The sequence below is a fragment of the Ixodes scapularis genome, unplaced genomic scaffold (genome assembly GCF_016920785.2).
Source record: "Ixodes scapularis isolate PalLabHiFi unplaced genomic scaffold, ASM1692078v2 PGA_scaffold0__279_contigs__length_252992795, whole genome shotgun sequence".
In the NCBI taxonomy this organism is placed as follows: Eukaryota; Metazoa; Arthropoda; class Arachnida; order Ixodida; family Ixodidae; genus Ixodes; species Ixodes scapularis.
The window spans coordinates 178892527-178914914 of NW_024609835.1; the positions used below are offsets into that span (position 1 = coordinate 178892527).

At 43.5% G+C, this 22388-nt stretch overlaps 1 protein-coding gene across 1 annotated transcript in view; it reads left to right on the forward strand.

Moving 5' to 3' along the window:
- Positions 1–22388, forward strand: part of LOC8041994 (neogenin) — a 70315-nt gene that overhangs the window by 22927 nt on the left and 25000 nt on the right. Inside the window, exons 10-19 of the mRNA XM_040223324.3 lie at positions 446–495; positions 1957–2101; positions 4676–4786; positions 6799–6993; positions 7990–8085; positions 10037–10348; positions 12751–12858; positions 16727–16921; positions 19367–19399; positions 20826–20961. Coding sequence (XP_040079258.1) covers positions 446–495; positions 1957–2101; positions 4676–4786; positions 6799–6993; positions 7990–8085; positions 10037–10348; positions 12751–12858; positions 16727–16921; positions 19367–19399; positions 20826–20961 — 1381 coding nt within the window. The remainder of the gene's footprint in view (positions 1–445; positions 496–1956; positions 2102–4675; positions 4787–6798; positions 6994–7989; positions 8086–10036; positions 10349–12750; positions 12859–16726; positions 16922–19366; positions 19400–20825; positions 20962–22388) is intronic.

The following is a 22388-nucleotide window of genomic DNA, read 5'->3' on the forward strand; positions in this document are numbered from 1 at the left end:
AATAAATTTTGCTAAGAGCACCTTTCAAAAATATTTAGCAGGTACAAGATTTTGTGATTGGGGTGGAATGCCATGTGTTCGTTACCATGGTCTGCCGCATTCATGTGACAAGCTTTTTCAACATTTTGTTAATATAGAAAGTTTGTGAAAATAGACTTTTGCAAAAATGAAGTAATTTACAGAATGTGCCTACATTCTAAGATGATTCAGATACGCGTCTTTTTTTTTTCACGCTGCTTTAATATTTGTATTTGCCAGACATCTACAAGTAGAACGTCCATATGTGAAATTTTCAAAGCCGTAATTTTTTATTAACCAAATGCTTCCGGCAATCAAGTTGGACATGTTGCGGGAGATTCTGGTTAATGCCATCGCTGTGATCAACAATTGTTGCGCATATGCAATGGTCTGTTTAGGGCTAACCTTCAACGTGATGTTCTTGCAGCTCCCTCAGAAATTCCACAAAATGTCACCCTGGAAGCAGCAAGTTCTACAGTAAGTGTTTGCTCTTTTGTTGTTTGTGTAAACTCCATGTTGATGGACAGTAATTTGCCTACCTTAAACTTCCGAACAAATGCCATTTCCTAAGGGGGCCCACTACATCAAGTATTGCAATGCCCACTGGGAATCTTTACAAATGTTGGTTGTCCTGTGCTCCTCCGTGTTTTATTCTTTCGATTTTAAGCGCTATATACTATTACCAGCTAAAAAACAAGGTACCCCATACCGCATAGGTTAGTGAAAGGTGAAGGGCGATGCCATGACACCAATCGAAGCACAAATGTTGCACAGGTATGAATGTACAATGGATAGCATCATTTTTGCCAATATGGCTTGGTAAAAATAAAAGATGTGCGCTGCACGGCCGCTTGGTGCACACGGCAGTCAAGCATGTGCCAAGAACAGCACAAGATGAGCTTATGATTCATGCCTTCATATTCCTTCGTAACAGTACTAAAACAAAAGTGAGAACTTGTGTTGTGTTCAATGAGGGAATCAGAAATTTGAAAAAGTAGAAATAAAGAAATGACAGCTTTGCTTATTTCGATGAGCAGACACACGTAATTGCATTCACTATTCAATTGGGCATCAGCTTGTATAAGCTAGCCAATGGCAGTAGTGTGCTGGCTAAGGTTGGTTGCAATACCACCAAGCCGATGCTGCCGGAGCTACTCACAAAGCAGTTGCATTTTTTTTTTTTTTCGGGTACATTGAAAATTATTAATGCAAAAATATTAACTGTTTCATGGAGCGAAGCCGGCATTGTCTTTAATCGTCTGTAGCAGAGAAACGGCAGTTAAATTCCCATTGGCCAAAAGCACAGCAATGCAGATGCTTTGTCACGGAAGTCGGCGGGGTGCTCAAGGTCAAAGCGGATGCGCCTCAGAAATAAAATGCAAAGAAAAGCACAGCAACGCAGATGCATCGTCATGGAAGGCGTGGAGCTGGCTGGGTTCGCCGTGCCTGCGCAGTGGGGGAGTTTGATGTCACCGCCGGAGCGCCGTGTGCAATAGGAAGATGTAGCGCGCTGCCTGTAGGAATGCGATGCATGTCGGAATGCTTCCGCTTTCCTTACGTAAGCAGTCTTAAATGGCCTCTTTTAATTTTTTTGGGCTTCAGTTGATAAAATGAGGAACAGCATCACGAAGCGCAAGTCTCCCTTCTCCATGATCTACAATGCATCGCATGATTTTGTAGCAAGTGCCTGTACATTGATGACCGAGTTTTATCATTTTTTCTACTGCCCTCCAAAAGATTTCCCACTTTGTTTCCTCTCCACTTTATCTCCTCTTCACTTGGTGTGGCCATTCTTTCATGACTGTACAATTTAGAGATGGCTAACATATAGAGAGACCCTTAATACCTGGGCCATCATACCTTTTGACATCTTGTCATATCTGTCTGTTTTTTTTTTTTTGTATACAAAGTTCTCATAGCTCTAAATTTTATTTTCAGAGCATAATAATTAGGTGGGAGCCACCTCCCAAGGAATCGCAGAATGGAATAATTACTGGGTACAAGATTAGGTACAAATTGAAAGGAAGTCGGAGAGGGGACACCTTCACAACTGACGGAAACAGAAGGCTTTTTGCTCTGTCTGGTAAGCATACTACAGGTATTGCTTAATGTTGTTGCATGCTCTGTCATTGTTCATGTCTCATTCTTGTGCATCACATTTATATTTTATGTATTATTTCCTCAAGGATTCGTATTCATTGCAGAGGGGCAACATGATGAGTCAAAGTTATAAACATAAGAAAACATGTATCCAGAAGCAAGAATATATTAAAAATTTTTCTTCATTTAAAAAAGGGAAGCATAGAAAGAAGAAAAAAAAATTGGATGTTCCTTGATAAGCCTCTGCCTCCCCACAGCACCAGAGGAAACAACATGAATATATGTAATATTCGTAATAATGAAGCTAACAACACAAAAAATATGAAGTAGGTGTTAGGTTTCATTAGTTCTACCAGGAATTCACTATTAAAGAGGCCCTGACAGGTTATAATCATTTTTTTTTTAATTATACGAAACGATTGGAAATGATGCGTGGACATTCCTCTCAAAATTCGAATCTTGGGAACTCGGTATTTGTGAAGTAAAAAAACAATTTCCAAAAGCCGAATTTGAAGTTCCTGCACTATCCGCGCTAGTGCAGTGACGTCAAAGGTTGAGTCGTCCGAGTCATCCTGCAACTCGAATTTCTTTCTCGCCTCCGTGTCGTGTCTGCTGTGTCCCACGATCAACCGCCAGGTGCGTGTTGCCTATCGTTGTGAGCAGACTACACTTCACTCTCGAGTTTGAAGTTCTTTCAAGGGTCTTTCGGCGATCTCAAATTTTTTTAAATGGTGTGAGGTTGAAGAGATTGCACAGTGGACTTTAGTGAACGACGTGAAGGGCCACATCACACTGGTTCTGCGTGAAAGGCCGCCGTGGGGAGTCACAACCAAAACTGAGGTACACAGACACCAAACCTAATTGTTTTGAATCGTTCAATGATTTCCTTTTCGAAGCGCCTGATTTCCCGACCCACTGACCATCCTCAGTGCTACATGCGTCGAGCACCGTTATGTTTTCCGATGGAAGATAAAAAGCCAGGAGGTGACATCGCTCCGGACTTTGATTTTTGGTATTTCGAAAATAAAAGCCGTAGTGTGTTCGCAATTGCATTAAAAAACTTGTTTAACGAATGACGTTATTAAATACAGTGAACTTCCGTTGATTTGACCTCGACGGGACCTTGAAATATGGTCGAATTATCCGAATGATTGAATTAAAAAAAGGGCAGAAAAACGGTTGAAATTAAACTTTCTTTTGTGGTCCAAAGGACTCACGGACGGTCTGCTGCTGTCTGCGCTAAAAACACATGTCCAAAACATGCTCCGGAGAGCAGTGTAACTAAACGTCACGTCCCCAAAAAATCGCGCACAAAAAAAAAAAAAAGAAAGCTTTACGAGTTGATTTTGGCGCTGGGCAGTCAGTCCGTCGGCGACCGAGAAAAATAGCAAACAAAAAGGAAAAGAAAACCTGCGCTTTCTGGTGCGCAAGATGGACCACACACGATGCTACAGACAAGCACTTTGGGAGCGCGCGCTGTCTTTGCGCCCGACCACGTGCTATGTTCTCCGCGCTACTCCACGCCAGACTGGTTGTGCTGGCTCGTGCCATTCGCTACAGTCTATCTCAACGGCAAAGAGGAGCGGGCGCATATTTGCGCACATTCGGCTTTGCAGCGAAGGGTCCGTGTTTCCCCTTACGTTGGCGGTTTTTCTGCCGTGCTGCTGCGCAATATGAGCCCGCGCACATTCGCTCAGGACGAATTATCCGATGTGGAGTCTTCCCGAGTTCGAAATATTAAACTTTTCCTCCCATTAAAATGTATGGGCGCTTGCTGGGACTTTTGAACGCAATTGAATTAAATGAAAAGTCGAATTAACCGCGATCGAACTAACAAAAGTTTACTGTATTATAGATATGTTGCATACAAAGCCTCTAAACTTCATAGTCGATTACATCACAAATAAAAAGAAGCAAGAAGGTGAGGAGTAAAAGAGAAAAGCAACAAAAATAAAAAAAAAATGTGTGCGCATGTAGGAAATTTTTTTTTCGCATTCTGGTATTTTTCTGCATGTCCATGACTACAATTTGTTTCGTTTTTGACAAGATCAAATATGACCTTTGGGGTGTCAGTGTCCCTTAAAGGACAGTCTGAAAGGACTCAGCATCTGTGGTGATGATTTCAGCTCATCTGGGAAATTGTTTCCAGCCCAGAAATGTACAAGGAATGAAATGTTGTTGTGATAGAACTTAGAATGCCAAACTTCTGATGACAATAAAGACGACATAAAAGGCATATTAATAATTTGTTGTTTAGAATAGAATTATGAAAATGAATTTTATGGAAAGAACAAAACATTCATCTTTTAATCTGAGGTAAATGTGAAAACAAATAAGGAAAAAGCATTGTTTTCCAGAGCAGGAATAAATGTGGCAGTGGTGGAGTAGATTTTATTGAAGTGATGCTAGCAGTGGGGGATACTTTTTCCATTTATTAATTGGGAAAAGTCACTTCTTTCCCACCTATAGATGTAATTACTCTTACTACTACTGGGTAACGAGAAAACATAGTGGAAGCTTGCTGTGGGTGTCATGTTCTGTTTCTTTCATGCTGCAGGTCTTGAAAAAGGGGCGCAGTACAGCGTCAAGATTGCGGCCCTCTCGGTAAACGGCACGGGTCCGGCCACGGACTGGATGACTGTGGAGACCTACCAGAATGACCTGGATGGTGAGGCTCAAATAATGCTCGTTCCTCCCGGCCTTTGAGATTTGCTGACTACATTCTGTAGACAGTCCTTTCCATCTTTGCACGGTTTTTCTGTGGCAACCAAGAATTGAAAAGCCATGTTCTTGGACCAGGTATCTACAGTGGGATTTTCTGGTTCTTACTGCTGTATGTTCTGGTGCATCCTACCACTACAGGATGTACAGAGCAGTACAGGGTGTATATCTTAAATCAATAAAAGCTTTTTAAAAAGAAAAGGTGCCCTTTACTTGGCTACCTTCTTCACCGTATATTTATCGGGCTCGGTGGACATTTTGCACAGAAGTAACCATCATATGTTTTTATAACCTTCAAATTACTAGTACATAGTTTTATGGATCATGGTGGAATTTTAGTTTTCTAAGAGAGTCGTCATTAGAGACTAAACTGATCGAAAAGACTTGCAAAAAGGCAGCGGGCTTTGAGAAATTCATCAGTCAGCTGTTGCTTGATTTTGAAACTGAATACAAGTGCAGCACCTCAAGTACTGCTCACAATAAACCATATAAGAGTGATGTGGCCGTGACGGGCAGCTCGTCGTTATCTCAGCAAAGTACCACCTCTGCTCCCACCGACACGCTTCTGAGATAACGAAGCAGATTGTTCAACATTTTAAATATGAAATTCGTAGTGTAGCTTAGATGCAGAAAAAGTTATGTTCATTTTGTATTTTGTACCAAAATTTTTATTTAATTCTTTATGCTTTGCATGGAGCATAAATGGTCTGCTAGCAATGCACTTTAAGGATGCTAAGAGTGCCACACTTTGCAAAACTGACTGAAAAGCCCTACTGTCTCAGGATGCCATAGTTTCCAAACTATAGTCCACACCCGGTGTATAGTCTGCAGGGGGAAATTTTGGCTGAAAACAATGTATGGCAAATTGCTAGGCAATTATGTTGCATACGTGAAACTTTCTAGCATCACAGACCTTTAGCGATACTTTGAATTTCCAGACTGCAGACACCTACATTCACGGCGCTCTTCATCAGAGATAGCTTAGCGCGTACCACATATACACTTGATAGAATGAAGCGATACTACCGCTAATCGGGCTGATAAACATGGCGATCTTCCAGAGCCTTCCATACTCTTGAGCTTCTTTCCTCAGTGCGCACAGTTGGTCGAGCTCTTCCTTGCATACCTCACTCCTTGCCTACCCCTCTGCTACCAACCAGCATCAAGCTTTGTGGCCACGCTTATCAGGCTTTACTTATCAGGTTCCACAAAATGCTGAACAACTATCCAAAGAATGTTTTACATTAAAGGGAAGTTTTTCCTTTGATAGTCTGCACCTTGTGCCTGATATGTACATAAAATATCCTCATACGACACAACAACACACACCTTGACAAATGCCTGCATTATTAGCTAACAGGAAAACTTGTATCAAGCATAAATTATCAATAGCATACACTGTCATAAAAACAATTCATTGTGTCTTGTATCAAACAATCAAACAAAAAACAAACACACTGCAAGAAACTTCAACATTTAAATTGTATAATAATATCCCAAAAGGTGTCCCACTCCCGAAAGATAACCCACCCCCAATTAATATCATCGAAAGGGAGCCTACTCCCAGTAATTGCCGGGTCCTGGCCAATGGTGACCTCGGAAAAAATGGTGTTACTTGGCCATGACGGGAGATAAGTGAACATTGCTGACTGGGAAGGACAGTCGTCTTTGATTCATTGCCCCTCCCTGCAGTTACAAGTTTCGCAGGTCACAGAATCTAAAACTAGCATTTTTTCAACTTGTTTTGATTGCACATCGAAAGTTAGTTTCCGCCTTATTTTCATCCGATTTGCTTTCAATTATGGGTGGGCTATCTCTCAGGATGTTACGGTAGTCCCAAAAATATGGTAATTTAACCTTCCTCATACAATCTGTTGGAAATGTGTCAATATGCCTTCCCTTGTACTTGAGGAGCTAAGAAAACGGTATTGCTACTAAGGGTTCCCTTCCCTGCCGCAGAGTCTCGAGTGCCAGACCAGCCAAGCTCGCTGCGTGCCAAACCGACCTCGACCAGCATCTTTGTCAGCTGGGGTCCTCCCCGGAATCTGGACATCATGATTCGGGGCTACACGATTGGATGGGGCATTGGGCTGCCCGATGTTTACACCAAGGTCCTCAATGGGAAGCAGCGTTACTACACCATCGAAAACTTGCGTGAGTAACGTTTCATCGCCAGTTCCTTCAAACGGTGCCTGACTGCCCAGTCATTTGAGGTGTTGCAGATGCATTGTCACATCTAAATGACATTGCTCTGCAGAAGGTCTGCCATTTTTTACTTTTGACCACAATATTACTATATGGCTAATTAGTTTTTTATATGATATATGTATGCTCTGGCTCGTAAATAAAGTGTCGGCATCCCTTTACATTCTTTTACATCAGGGGTTCTCAAACTTTTTGGTCTCACGGAACCCCAGGAATCCTCAAAGACTGCCGCGGAACCCTCCCCCCCCCCCCTCCATATTTGCCGACCGAGAAGCAACAGATGCACAATTGTAGGCAATTTCGCTTGTGTTGCTTCTCATATATCCCCACCATATCAATCGCAATGTCAGTACAAAGTGAGATGAAGGCGCTTTACATGGTCCTGCCGCGCAGCCTGCGGCATGGGGGGGGGGGGGGGTCGCAATTTGGGTATTCGCGGAACCTATGCTCATGGAACCCCTGTGTTCCCCGGAACCCAGTTTGAGAACCCCTGCATTACCTGATAGTCATTGATTTTTGCATCAACCTCAAGGAATTCATTTAAACATATAATCTTGGAACGAGCAGCTTGAATGCCTGAAACCAAGGAACAAGAATGTGACGACACAAACACAGGCCTGTGTATGTGTCATCTCTTTTTTGTTCCTTGGTCTCGGGTTTTCAATATGTTGAAAGTTCACCAGCTCACCTGCATGTTCTTTGTCAAATTTCTAACATTATTGACTTTCAACGAGAAATAACATAGGAAAATATATGACCTGTTACTCTGGTATTTATCTTGGAGGACATAATCATAACTCTGCTGTACTCTGCAAACTCGGATGTCTTTGTTCGGATGCGAGTGTCGCAGAGGCAGACATTATGTAAAATTTCTCTTCGGCATTGTTGTGCACCAGCTGAGAATGTCTCGTTTGTCACGCTTACCTTGCTTCCTCTCAATTTCAGAGCCTTCAAATGAGTATGTCATCAGCGTGCGGGCATTCAATCAAATTGGTGATGGCCAGCCAATCTATGAAACTGTCAAGACAACGATTGAATCAAGTGAGTGCGAAGACAGTTCGCTTACCCATAAGTGGGAGCTGCAACCCAAGTGTGGAAAATTACCCTTAATTTTGAAATTTGTGCAGATGTTTGGAGAAAAATAGCTCAGTTTGCTTTACTCAAATTAGGAAGCCAATATTTTTCTCTTCGGCACTCACTCAGAAACGTGCATCCTCCCCAGTTGTGACTGTGATCTAATGCAAGTTCGTTCGTTGTCTGAAGTTCCTACATGAAATTTAGCTAGTGCTATTGCCCTCTAAGTTTCAGGGGGCTGTACATTCTAGAATATACAGTGACACCGTATTATTAGTGCGGAGGTTGCTGAAGATATCGCCACGACTCAATTGGGATTATCAGAGGAATCTCAGCCAGGATGGCTGAGATTTCTATGACTTGGGGAGTGGGAGTTGGCGATGTTATGCATGTGTACGGTACAGTATAGACCACTTACAATGTAACCGCTTATAGTGCAGGACCGGGTATAACGCGGCTTTTTTAAACCACCGGTTCACCTCCCATAGAACTTCATGTAATTACATACCGCTTAAAATGCAGGCGCGCGAAGGGAAATACCGGTTATAGTGCGGTTTCTAAAACAGCCCGCCGAGCCGACTGCGCCGACCGACGCAGCGAGCAAGCTTCCCTGTGCGGCACTAGATGACCAAGATAACGGCGCGAGCCGCAAGCGGCACTCGCGGGGCAAGTAGGTTGCTTGAAGGAGCGGGGAGAAGAGGAAGAAAGAAGCTTCAGTTGCCATAGCGACAGAGGGACGCACGCATGTGTCGTTCACGTGCGTGCGTCCCTCCGCGGCGTAGGAAACAACCGCAACGGCAGACCAATCGCAGGTCGAGGAGAAGTGTTCGCGCGCGTTGCATGCTGGTCGCGGGGCAGCTTCTTGCTTCTTCTATCCGGAAACATGACATTGGTTGTGATCGTCGACGTAGACGGCGTGGTGGATCTCATTGGATCTCTTCGTTCCGCGTAACAGCGCTATCCTTGAATGTGAATTTTCGTTGTGTGTTGCTATGATAACCCAGCACATATGTACCAGAAGGGAAGATCCACATACTCGTGCGGCGATGTCGTGGCGGCACTCTCAAGACTGCAGAAACGCCCGTGTCGTCGTGTTTTGTTTACTTTGACCACAGTGGTGCTTTCTAAGCATTTGTGTTTTCGAACATCGCCCGGATTTTTTATTTGGAGCATTTCATGCCTGTGCTCAAGTTGAAGGTATTACTGGCGCGTACCATAGAAAGGATGCGAATTTTCACGCGTTTTCATCACCGGAGAAAAGTCATTGGGGGTAGCAATCCTGAACGCTCGCAACGTCCGTCCGCAACCCGCGGCGCCGCTAGAAGGCTGCGCCAGGCAAAAGTCGCTCATTTCTTTCAAAATGTGTGACACACTTGAGAGAGAAGTGTACTAGCAGTACTAGTCTGGTGAAATAAAGACTTTCCTCAAACTAAGCTTTATTTTTCATCTAACATAAAAAAAAAATTGATTTACAAAGGTAAGTTGTCTCATGGCATGTATTTTGGCCTGAAAAATTGATGTTTTGGTTATAGCGCGGTACCGCTTATAGTGCTGATTTTCGCGACTCCCGCGACATACGTTGTATGCGGTCTACACTGTATAGGGTCGGCTGCATGTAAAGGAAGGGGGGGGGGCTTCCCTTTTTTTACACCACTAATGGTGTGTATAAAACCACACCACTCTTATTTCTGACGATTAAAGTCAGAATTATTTCTACTAAAGATGTCACAGCGAGCGTCTGACCAATCGTGGAAGGTCGACCGCAGCTACGCTGTTTGTACGCGCACGTTGCCAACAGCTTCATGTTCAAAAAGAAATTTTTCTTAGTGTTGTTTATGGTAGAAAATAGGAATAGTCAGGGGAATCTAATCAATTGTGAACAACGAAACTGGGGTCGTTTCTGTCCCTCTCCCCATAGCTCCTGAGCCGTTGCTGCCCATGCTGCCCCCTGTGGGGCTGAAGGCCATCGTGCTGTCGCCAACGACGGTGGTGCTGTTCTGGAGCGACAGCACGCTGTCGAGCAGCCAGGTGATCACAGACAGCCGGTTGTACACAGTGCGCTACAAGAGCCAGGGCTCGCCGAAGTACAAGTACTTCAACTCGACCAACCTGAACTGCATGATCGACGACCTGCGGCCCAACACCCAGTACGAGTTTGCCGTCAAGGTGGTCAAGGGCCGCAGGGAGAGCACCTACAGCATGGACGTGCTCAACACCACCCAGGAGAGCGGTCGGTCACCTGTTCTCTTTCTTACACCACACTGCAAACAGACTACAGCTAAAAAAAAATGCAGGAGGAAAAAGATTGAAATGTACTCCCTTTCTGTCTCAATTAAGCAATGCATGTTCTTTTACCGATAGCCTAGGAACTTCTCCCAGTCTCCGCTTTGGTGCCGTGGAGCAGTACAGAAGCCTACAGACCTTGTAAACAATAATGCACATAGTAATAGGGAGCATCTGCCACGCAGTAGTTATGCATAAATGAAGGGCTCAGATCTTCTAAAATACCGTATTTATTCGAATATAAGGCGGTCACGATTATAAGGCGAGGGGGCAGTTGGAGGACCCAAGAAAAAGAAAAAAAAATCGTCATATTGCTATACTGAGCTTCGAATATAAGGCGGGGTATGACTTCGGGACTACGGATTTTGGAAAAAAACCTCGCCTTATATTCAAATAAATACGGTAGTGCTTAAACTAGAAGAACACTTTACTTAGGGGCAGGGATGGTGGAGGAAATTTAGGAGCTCGGTGAATTCCTCGAGGGTGCTCTGAGGAATGCCCGGATTTCTCAAAGCACCCTCAGGGGTCCCTCAGCTCCCAAATTTCTTTTGCTGTCTCTGCACCTGACTGAAATGCTCTTCCAGTTTAAGCATCATTTTAGAGGATCTCAGCCATCGAGTGCTGCATAGCGAAGTGCCAGACACCTCCTACTATGTACATTATTGTTTACAAGGTCTGTTGGCTTTTGCACCGTTTTACTGGATCAGTGCTGACGCTGGGAGGGTTTCCTCGGCTATCATTTGAGAGAAATGGGTGTCCTTCGAGGTTGAAAAGTTTGAGAACCCCTGATCTAGTGGATTGCTGTTGACAAAAAAAGTTTAAAGTCACAATACACTAGCAGTTAGAGTTGTGAGAATACCACATCTGTCACTACTGTTGCTTGAACTTCCAGAAAATGAGTTTGACTGCATGAATTCACGTCAATGGATCTAGCCTCTCTCCAAGCAGTTAATGTGACAGCAGTTGTACATGTCAAATTTCTACCGCTTTGGATATGTCTCTATGTCACCTTGATTATTGTGCTTTCAAAAGTTGTCCCAATATTCCTAGTTTAACCATCAGTTTTTTACCGCGAAGCTGTTATGTGCTAGGATCTGGGAAAAAAAACAACCGCATCTCCACGTGGTGACTGATGTTGATTGGGGCGAAGCTCTGGTCGGTGCTTGTCTGCGCAGACGCTGAGCCGCAGCATGCTGAGCCTTTCGTTTGTTTTCATCCATGTCACGCTGCGGTCAAATGCTCAAATGCGTATATAACCACGTTCCGTACCACACATTCTCTTTCTGACATGGATGAAAACGAATGAAAGGCTCGGCATGCTGCGGCTCACCGTCTACGCAGACAAGCACTACCAGAGCTTAGCCCCAATCAACATCATTCACCACGTGGAGATGCTTTTTTTTTTTTTTTTTCCCTACACGAGCACGGGAGCACGTGCTCACGTGCTCGTGAGCACGTGAGCTTATGAGCAGGAGCACGTGCACCTGACGGAGGACGGACATACGGACATGGCTAGCACCTAAGGAACTTCGCCCCTAAAAAATGTGTCCGCAGATATTGACAGAAAACTCCCCATTGGTCGTGACAAGTATGAATAAATAAAAATAAAAAGGGGGCAACCTGCGTGAGTCAGCCTTCCTTGGCATTATTAGACAGTAAGTCGATCCTGATCCCTTACCATATCTATGCATCGTCCTCAAGGTCGTGCTAGGCGTCACCCTCCAGGCATCGTCCTCAAGGTCGCCCTAGTTGTTGTTTTTGAAGTCATCCGAGAGGTCATCCTAGGCGTCGTCCTCTAGGTGCCGTCCTCGAGGTCGTCTTAAAAGTCGTCCTTGAGGTCGTCCGAGAGGTCATCCTAGGCGTCGTCCTCTAGGCGTCGTCCTCGAAATCGTCCTAGGCGTTGCCCTGAAGGTCGTCTTTGAAGTCGCGTTTTAGGTCGTCTTAGGCATCGTCCTCAAGGTCGCCCTAGAAGTCGTCCTTGAGGTCGCCCTAGAAGTCATCCTTGAGGTCGTCCGAGAGGTCATCCTAGGCGTCGTCCTCTAGGCGCCGTCCTCGAGGTCGTCCTAGACGTCTTCCTAGACGTCGTCCTCTAGGCGTAATCCTAGATGTCGTCCTCTAGGCATTGTCCTAGACGTCGTAAAAGTAACAGCTTTGCTGGTCCTCCATCTTCATGGGAAGTGGAAGGGCTCTACAATTTTTTTGTTTTTGTTTTGGCTGGTGTTGTAGAAAACTTGGAGGACTACCAAGTGAATATTCACTTGAATTGGAGCTTAATTCGTTTTAAGTTGAAACAACCTGACATGATGTTTCCGGCTTGCAATGCTGACCACACTTGGTCGTTGGTTGCAGCACCCTCTTCTCCTCCAAGGGATCTGACAATTGTGCCCAGCGATGACTCTCCAATGATGATCAACCTTCACTGGCAACCTCCCAAGCAGCAGAATGGAATGATCACTGGTAAGTTGTGCAGCACATCCTTTTACAGTGAAGCTGTATACCTCTACCAGCCAAGGAAATTTCCGTGTCGTTGGCGTTGTAAGCAAAAGCTCCCGGCAAACAATTGAAGGCAAAAGAGCTTATCTCCTTTGAAATCAGGCATGCAGCATACAGCTCAGTTTCCGTTTCAATGAAGAAAACCGCAAAACAAGCATCAAAATCACTTGATGGATGATAAGGCGCGTCTGAATAATAGGAACACCCTTGCACGCGTTCTGGTAAAGATTAGGCTTGCAGCTGTTTTGAAAGGGGTTGACGTCATTCGAAGCCCTCGTGTGAAGTGCAAACCGCATAATGGATGATAACGGCAGCTGCGAACAATCTGAAGCACGTTCCTTCTCCCCGCTTCGTGTCGGCGTTCTCATGGAAAAAAAAGACTTCAGAAGATTGAAGCGAAAAGTACAAACACCACACATACAACATACAGCACAACATTCGTTTCAATAAATAAAAAGCACAAAACAAGCATCCTAACAGTATAGTGAATGATAAGGAGCTCCTGAAAGCAATGCGAAGCATGTAGCACTCACCGCATGTTTTGGTGAAGATTACTGTTGCCCAAGCTGCCGCTGCAACGGCAGCTTGCGACATGGGGTGTGATGTCACTAGCCTTTCATATATAAAAGAAGAACCCGCCTATACGTCGTTTCACCTTACGTTCAGACGCAGTGGATGCTACGAGCTGTCTTAGCCAATCCTGTTCTGTGGACGTGGCCCGTGATACGCTTTCCGCGTGTCGCTCTATGGTCTTGTGACACTCACACGGCCTCTGATTGGCTCCGATGGCTCGTAACATCCGCTGCGCTTAAACGTAAGATGAAACGGAGTATAGCAACTGATTTCATTGTTGCTGCAGCACCGCAATGAACAGTCCATGCATAGTTAGGACTCCTTAGGAGCGGCGTGAATACTAGGAGCGGCAAAGGGAAAAGAAACGGCAATACGACCAGTGGGGGCGTGCTGCGACCAGCGACGGCATTTGGTATAGTGCAGTAGGCAATTGCTGCAGGTGATACGACATCTTCGCTGACCAACCACTTTCACAGCGTGGAATTGGAGCCCCAACTTTTTTTTAGTTCTTTGTGGCCTGACGGCGGCTTTGACATTTGCAGTTTTCACATTTATTTGCGCTATGTTTTGAAGGGGGAGCATGCAGCTACGGGTTTCCTCCCATCAAAAATGTTAGTTTCATGGAATAGTTATATACAGTGCTCTTCTAGATGACCATGGGCCATCATTAGCATTGTTGGCGTTATATCATAGTCTTTTTATACTACCCACTATATTTTCTGACAAGAAAGGTAAAATTAGAGCACAGTTAAATGTACTGGGCAGTAGACTATTCAATCTCAGTATGCATCTTTTACAAACACCAGATCGTCTTACCTGTTTCTGCACTATCAACATTGTACTGCCACAAACTACCGATCGTCCGCCCATTCCACAATAAGCACCCACCTCTCAATTTGTAACATTCGGAAAGTACACAAAGGATGTATCTTTGCATACAGTACAGCCCACCTATAACGAACGCCACGGGAGTCTAAAATCAGTTTGCTATATGTGGACGTGGACTTAAAAAAAGAAAAAAAAGAAAATCGATCAGCTGCTGTAGCATGAGACCTTAATGCACTCCAAAGTAGCCGTCGACCCTTGACTGTACGCAGCGTTTGAGAGATGCCTTCAGCCTTCACGATTACCTGCTGAATTTCGTCAAAGTGCAGGAAAAGGCTTTGTCCGAGTCCGGACCCACTTGGCACTAGCAAAGTACTCTCGGAGGGTATCCACCGGGGAGAGGGTCATTCCGGCGGACACTGGCTCTTTCACGTAGTCTTCGTCATCCTCATCGCTTTCGGTAGCTGCCTCCGCGTCCTGGTAGTTTGAAATACGACATCATTCACAAAATCCAGGGACAGTCAAGGTCGGCAGCGATAGATTCAGTCGGGGAGAGTTCCATACTCCTTGTGCGTGGTGGGAGGTCCGTGTCTTGCCGAGAGAAACTTTCGCGTAGGTTTGTAGCCAGAGAGAGAAACACGCGAGGTGACGTCAAGTTCGGAAGATGCAGTGAGCGATTTGACAGGAGTCTGTGGACAGCGAGGAGCAGAAGAGGAATGTGGTCGCGGATGTGCCGAGACGTGCCCACATCGCAAGACTAGGGGACTAAGTAATGTAGCAAGATCGACAAGATTGAAAGCGTTCCAACCCACCATCTTGCCTACATTGTAGTCAAGATGGTGGGCCCGAGCCCGAAAGACAGGAAAACGTGGAACGGAAACTCGGAGAACTCGAAAACTCGAAATGCCCTGCATGGCGTGCGCAGCAGTGCGCGTCATGCATACTGTGGACAAGGCAAATTTGCCGAGTAGCGCAATTTTCTCTCGATCGAATGAAATGTTTCGGGCACTTTAGTTGCATTATCGGTATGCGGCTACTTGTTTTTGTCCGTAGTTTTTAGAAATATATCGTAAATAGCTTTTTCTGCATTTAATCTGAGTCCCTTTTTGTAGCTTCTTTTTCTCTGTATTCGTGGCGGGCCTCCCAAAGTTTTTTTTGTTAAAGGCGGGCTCATATCGCGTTGCAGGTACACTAAAGGTGACGAAAAATTGCAATCCGCTCGTTATATCTGTTATTTCGCTATTTCTGTATTTGTTATAAGTGGGCTGTGCTGTATTGTTGACCATCCCCCAGTTTTACATGATTATCTCTAAATATTAGTGGACAATTGCTCAGGATTTTATGGTAGTAGCTTGTAAATTCATTCAGAAAGAGGGATGAACTTTTGTTTCCTAGAAAAACAAGGTTAATTCTGCAGACCATAGGCTAGCTGCAAAGAGAGCTGCAATTTCTCAATATTATGCTTTCTCGAAGTGTTAAGGTACGCTCTCATTAATTCAAACTCCAGGAAGCCACGAATTTTGTTTGAATTATCGGAAGTTTGAATTATCAGAAATTCATCTAAATATGATGCAAGATAAAATTATGATTTGCTCTATGAATGGCTACACATGCGTACAAAGCAGATGTTTGATGATTTCTTCTGCATAAGCCTACTGATCATAAGCTTGTTACCACACAAGGGACATTTGTGAAATGTATGACGTAAGTTTATCTATCCCTCAAAAATGTTGTTTACCGTGGACTGTTTAGACAGCGCATGACAACTCAAGACAAAATAAAGTTTGTTCATCAGACCAATAAGTTGTCTAATATATGAACTGGGGGCACAGGAGTAATGAAAAGGGACACCGCGTGGCTGTTTTTATAGCAACTTGTACGGACGCTGTGGCATAGACCTATGCCATGCTGCCATGTCACAGCGTCTGCGCAAGTTGCTGTGGAAATTTTCGCGTGGTGCCCGTTTTCATAGCTCATGGTGCCTAACTTCGGCCCCGTTGAGGGCGCTTCTCACCGAGCATTGTTGCACTGCGGAGAAACAGCATCCGCGGAAGCAAGCTCCTTGGGTGTCGCATCTCTGCAGTGCACCAGTGCTCGGTAAGAAACACACCCAATGGGGTCGCGAGAACAAAAAGCATGAATTACACAAAAACGCCGTTTGAAATAAAGCGGCTTACAAATACATTAAAAACGTAGCAGGACAACAGAAGATTTAAAATTTGTTAAAATTATTTAGAGGTACGAAATATCTGAATTTGAATTATCGCGAGTCTACTGTATATCCCTCGCTGGCTTTGCAGTTAATTAGGAGGAATCTAAATTTTCAGTAATACTCCACTGGTCAAATTGCCCCTCTGCAGTTGATTTCAGTTTCAGTCTGCACAAACATCTCTGCAAATAGGGTCCCAGTTACTCATTACCTCTCGGTTCGCAGGCTACATGATTTACTACACGACGGACAACAGCCAGCAGGACCGGGACTGGGCGGTAGAGGGCGTAGTGGGGGACAGGATGACCACAGTCATCAAAGGCCTCACCCCGGACACCACCTACTACTTCAAGATCCAGGCCAGGAACAAGATGGGCTATGGACCCCTCTCCCAGGAGGTCATGTATCTCACGGGGAAAAGTAGGTCTACGGTTGGGTCGCTTGACTTAATCGTTTCCTATCCGTTGCGGCGCTTTGCCTGGAAAAGCTCTAGAGACTAAAGGCTGCTTCACGCAATTACGACTGCTTACGACCGAGTTCTTTACGACCTTTTGCAATTTCTTACAATGAGAGAACTATGCCGGTGCCATCTATGAGCTGGCCCTGGAACTGCATTTCCCTGAAGCGAAGGTTTCCTGGTATTTGTGAGATGAGACATGCATGCTATCTACGAGGAATTGTTGTCTATAATGTTGGCAAAAGTATTTTTAAACAATAGTGAAAGAATGATGTGGAAAGAAAAGAAAATAATACCATATATCAGGGGTGGCCAAGCTGACCTGGCCTAAGAGCCGCTAACAAAACCACGAAACTTTGAAGAGCCACCGGGGGGGGGGGGGGGGAAACTTTTGTTCAGAGCAATACACGAAACTCAAACTATACTTTCAATCTATTTAAGTCAAAAGCAGTCCAACTGTATGTAAGCCATAGCAGTAGCACAAGACTACCAAACTGCAATCTGTCTTTCAATTTAAAACGCCTTCCATTTATATTTTTGGGGAAGTGCTCGTGTGATGGGGACGGAGGTGGGGGAGTGTGTGCGTGTGTGTGTGTGTGTGTGTGTGTGTGTGTGTGTGTGTGTGTGTGTGTGTGCGTGTGTGTGTGTGTGCATGTGTGTGTGTGGGGGGGGGGGGGGTGTAGGGGTAGGGGTAGGGTAGGGGAGGGGAGGGTGTAGGGGTAGGGGTAGGGTAGGGTAGGGGAGGGGAGGGAGCCGCGAGCTGCACTTTAACATGCAAAGATCCGCAGCTTGGCCACCCCTTATATATATGGAAATCGCAAGCGTTCCACGACTGCCCGATAGGTGGCGCTAGTGTGTTTTTTCGTCATAAGAGACCACAAGAGGTTGTAATGCGCTCGGAAAGTGTGTGAACGAACCTTTATTTAGGATGAGGAAACGGCGTGAGGAAGTACCTTGTAAGGGGACAAGAGCTGGCAATATGACTCGCTACCTTAAAATACCTGGGACGTCCTCGCTTCTGATTGGAAGATATTCGCAGCAGCTTTAGGAATAGGAATTTGCTCAAAGTTGAATGTAGGAGCATTGGGAAAACTTCTAATTTACAGGGAAGGGAGATGGGGCTTGAGGGCGTGTGGGCACATGATTCATTTTATTTCCCCGTAAGCTTGAAGCTTAATTGCATGTATATCGCCTCTCTTGTCTAGTCTAACATGTGTTCCTTTTGCTGTTTTCTCATCTCACTGTATTACCAATGAGCACAAACCTATACTATGTGTGCAATGTTTTTTTTTTTTCATTTTTACATATTTTTAGTATGACTATTTTAGACTTTATGTGTTGATTGTATGGCCTTATTTTGCATCATTGGCATGTTAAAATTTAATTTGTGGTGATTTGTTTATGTTTGTGAAGTTATATTGTAGAGAGCTTGGTTGTTAGGTTGGTATTACTAGGTCACCTGTGAGTGCAGGCACCAGATGAAGGCATGTGGCCTGTGCCACAAGTGCCTGTAAAGCTTACCTAGGGTGATAATGTTAATGGTAATCTATAGTGACCTTAATTTTTGTTAAGAGAAAAACTGTTTACATTATTATTATTATTAAAAAACTGTGAAGCTATCTTATTTCTTTCTTTATGTATTTATTTGCTTCCTCATGCCTCAAAATGACCAAAGTCTTTGTATGAGACACTCAAGTACAAAATATAGCATGCTCACAGTTATACGTTCATAGAAACATGCTTACATCCATGCATACAATCTTAAAGAAAAGGTTTAAAAACGATATGGTAGCTGTGTGTACAAGGGTGACTAAACTTCATGCTTAAAATGCTTGTAATTAACAAAAGTATCCCCATAATTAGTGGACATGTCATTAAAAGTAAGTTGCGAGCGGTTAATGGGACATAGCTTCTCCTGATGGAAAGGATAAAATGGACAGGCACTGATAGATGCATGGAAATTGACAGAACATAACATAGCATTGCTAGGTATTATGTATCTCTAAAGAAATACAGCCTAATTGCATTAATACAAAATATGGAGCAACATTTTCCTAGGTATGCTATATTGTTTTTGAGTAGCCTGTATCCTGAATTGATAGACAATTAGAAATATCTGAAGGCCTTCAAATTAATATATGCATTATATGATTCCCATCGCACGTTTTATACTGGTAAACTCTGATGTTACAAGACTATTGCATCCCCAATGTTTGTTTATTCTTTTAGTAAGTGCTGATGAGTGAAATATTTATCTTTTGATAAAAGCACGAGGATTAAGAATTCTATTGAGTTTTTAAGGTTTGTTCTTGCATGCTGCAAATATTATAGTGTGTGCATGTATGTTTGAATATTCGTTTTAATTTTGATCCTGATTTATGTTTTGTTGCTTTGTTGCTGAAATATAGGTTTAGAACTTGCCTCTGGAGGATCGAGCAATGGTGAGATAGTTTGGGTTGCCTAAAACAGAATAGACATTGTGTGCTAAATATATGTGGATAATAAAAAGAAATAATTGTAGAAGATGTAATACTGCGACCATATGATCACTAATTTACTAATGTGCGGAGTGCAAAACAACAACGCACAGGTGGTTGCCTAAGAGAACATTGGCATTTGATAATAATCTCTTTGAATAAAATGCAAAAGTGCACAGGTGTCATGTTCTTGTTATCTATGTAGCTGCTTCTCCGATTGCTATATTTCTGTAATAGTCGTCTTCCCACTTTTTCAGAAAGCAGTTAAAAATTAAATTACCATTTTAGCTTCAGTTTCATTGCCATTTTGGATTACCTTTCTCAAGATTAATCATGTGTCTGCTATTATTATTCATACCATTTTTTTTTTGTGTTCTGATTTTCCATTTTAGTAGATAAAGAGCTGTTGTTGTTGGAGTACTGAGGAACAGTCTGTTCTGGGTTTTAGAAATAATTGTATGGAGCAGAAAAACCAATAGCGACTGTTATTTATAAGTGCTCACATAATTTATTCTTATTCACTGGTGCTCTACTTTGTAATCACAAATCAAGTTTGGTTTAGTGACTCAGGAGTTTATACTTACTGGTTCCATATACCACAGTGAAATGCAATATGCTTTCTCAATACAATTCACATAAAATATTATAGTGTGCTGTTTTGCAGTCTGCACATATAGTGACTCAGTGATAATTTGGTCACAGTATTACATCTTCTACAATTATGAAGTGAAAATGTTTGCATAAAATTTGGGACTTGGAATGAGATGCCACCGCAACTGCTATGACAACTTTAACACACAAAGATATTGTCCTCCTTTCTTTAGAATTCAGTTAAAACAATCTGCTTAAGAACAATTGCAGGTGCAATTATTTTTATTTTAAGCAACCTCTTATACAGTTTAAACACTTTAGAGAATTTGATGACACTAGTTCCCAAAGTGTTGGCTGCAGCAATTGTTTGTCCTAAATAGAGATTGTTACATTTCACTGTCGTACATTGCAACTTTTAGAAGCACCTGTTTTTAAGTACCTCATCTATACCCGTTTTCACCACAAGAAAAAAGGAAGTTTTGCTCCGTGTTCCTACGCCGCACGAAGTAATTCCTACAATATTTGTTTGCCGGAAGCAGAAGCGATGCTTTTGGCGTTTGAAACGTGTACGTCTTGATAAGATAACATATATCTGATCTAAAATGCACCTACATATGTCTTAATTCTCACCATGAAGAGGGAAATTAGTAATACCCTGCGAGAAACCATACTTTTTTTACTACGGTTCTTGAGGTGAAAACGAGTATAGATGTAACTGAAGGAATGGTAAGACCTCTCTAGAAGGGCTATTCTTTCTAAATCAGTGTTGTTACAAATTTTGTGTTCCATTCTGTTCCAGGTGGAAGCTTCACAAACAATACCCTGTACATTGCCATAACCTCTGGGTTTACAGTGATCCTTCTAATACTAGTCATCATCTGCTACATGATGTGCCGTCGTCGTCAAGGCTACATAGGACCGGTTAACAGTAAAGGGTGAGAAAAATTTTTCACCCATTTTATGGGATGAATCATGAACTCGTGCCAGCTCCATAACGGACGAGAAAATTCACGCTGAGTGGGGCCATTTCTTGGTGTTGTTTTTGTAGCGTGTGCCACTTCATCTTACTGCGTTAGTATATAGTGCTCAAGTTGCCACATTTTTGTCACTTTATTTTATGTTTCAGTTGGGATATTGGCATGTAATTATTATACATCTTTTCCTTTAACCTTGTCCACTTGTTCTCACTAGTGGAACTGGCACGTGGTGATTTAGAGCAGCTCCTGTAGCAAGGAAAAACGGGTTTTGGATCAGAGATTCCCACTTTCAGAGTGGACAATTTTGAGCTTTCATATTGGAATATGTTATACGGTCTTTTTGAAGTTAGCCTGTGGAAAAAAACTGCAGTTTATGGAGTGTCGGGAGACTATTTAAAGTGTCGTACCGACGGGACCAGGCCGCTACAGATATTTATTTATTGAACAGTCATACGGCGGTTATCTTGCAGATGTCTCAATTAACCTATTAGGTAGGGGTGTGCGAATATTCGAATACTTCGCGAATAATACTTGCTATTCGATTCCATTCACTTCGCACTTTTGCTGTTCGAAATATTCGAGTTCTCCGAATACTTCGAAAACTACGAATAACGCAGAACTCGTTGATTAGTGTCAACTTGCAATCGAGTTTCCTGTTTTGTTTTTGGACTCCACGGTATGGTTTTGAGCTTGGCGAATCCAAAAAGCCAACCTAAGTTCCTTTTTTTTTTTTTTATATGAAGCACTGGAAAGTTACTTGCACGCGGCAGCGCAATCTGTCCTTTGCTTATCATGATGTCTGGATTGTGGAGTTGGCGAAGTGGTCGTAGCGCAAATGCTGCGACAGATTTCGTGAAGGACTACAATTTGCAGTGCCACGTGCATCATTGTGAGCACAAACGCGACGGACCACACTCACTAGCAGAGGTCCTATGGATTCGGACATGGATTTATGGCTGACCTCAGCTATCGGCGATATCTGGCTCATGTTATTTTCCCCCTTGATTTTCCGGTTCATCAGTTTGCCAGTATTCCTTTTGTTAGTTATTTCTGCCCGTTTTAACTGGTAAAAGTGAGACTTGCTCCCTCCGCCTAAAAAACAACAACAATTTATTCTTAATTTATTGCTAGCTTGTTGTGCCCTCTATCAACACAAATATTGCACACGGAAAGAGATGGAGCGAATTCAGAGTGGCTGTGTGCGGCGTCACCGCACAATCTCGAACTTTGCTGTGGCTTGCCGACCCACCTCCTCTTGTGTACTTCCGTTTTCATTCACGTGGTTGCATTCCTCCGCGTAAAAAGATTTTGCACCAAGTCTGTGCAGCTGTGTGACGCTATCTTTGACTTTCAATTGTGGCCTGCCGACCCGCCACCGCTTGTGT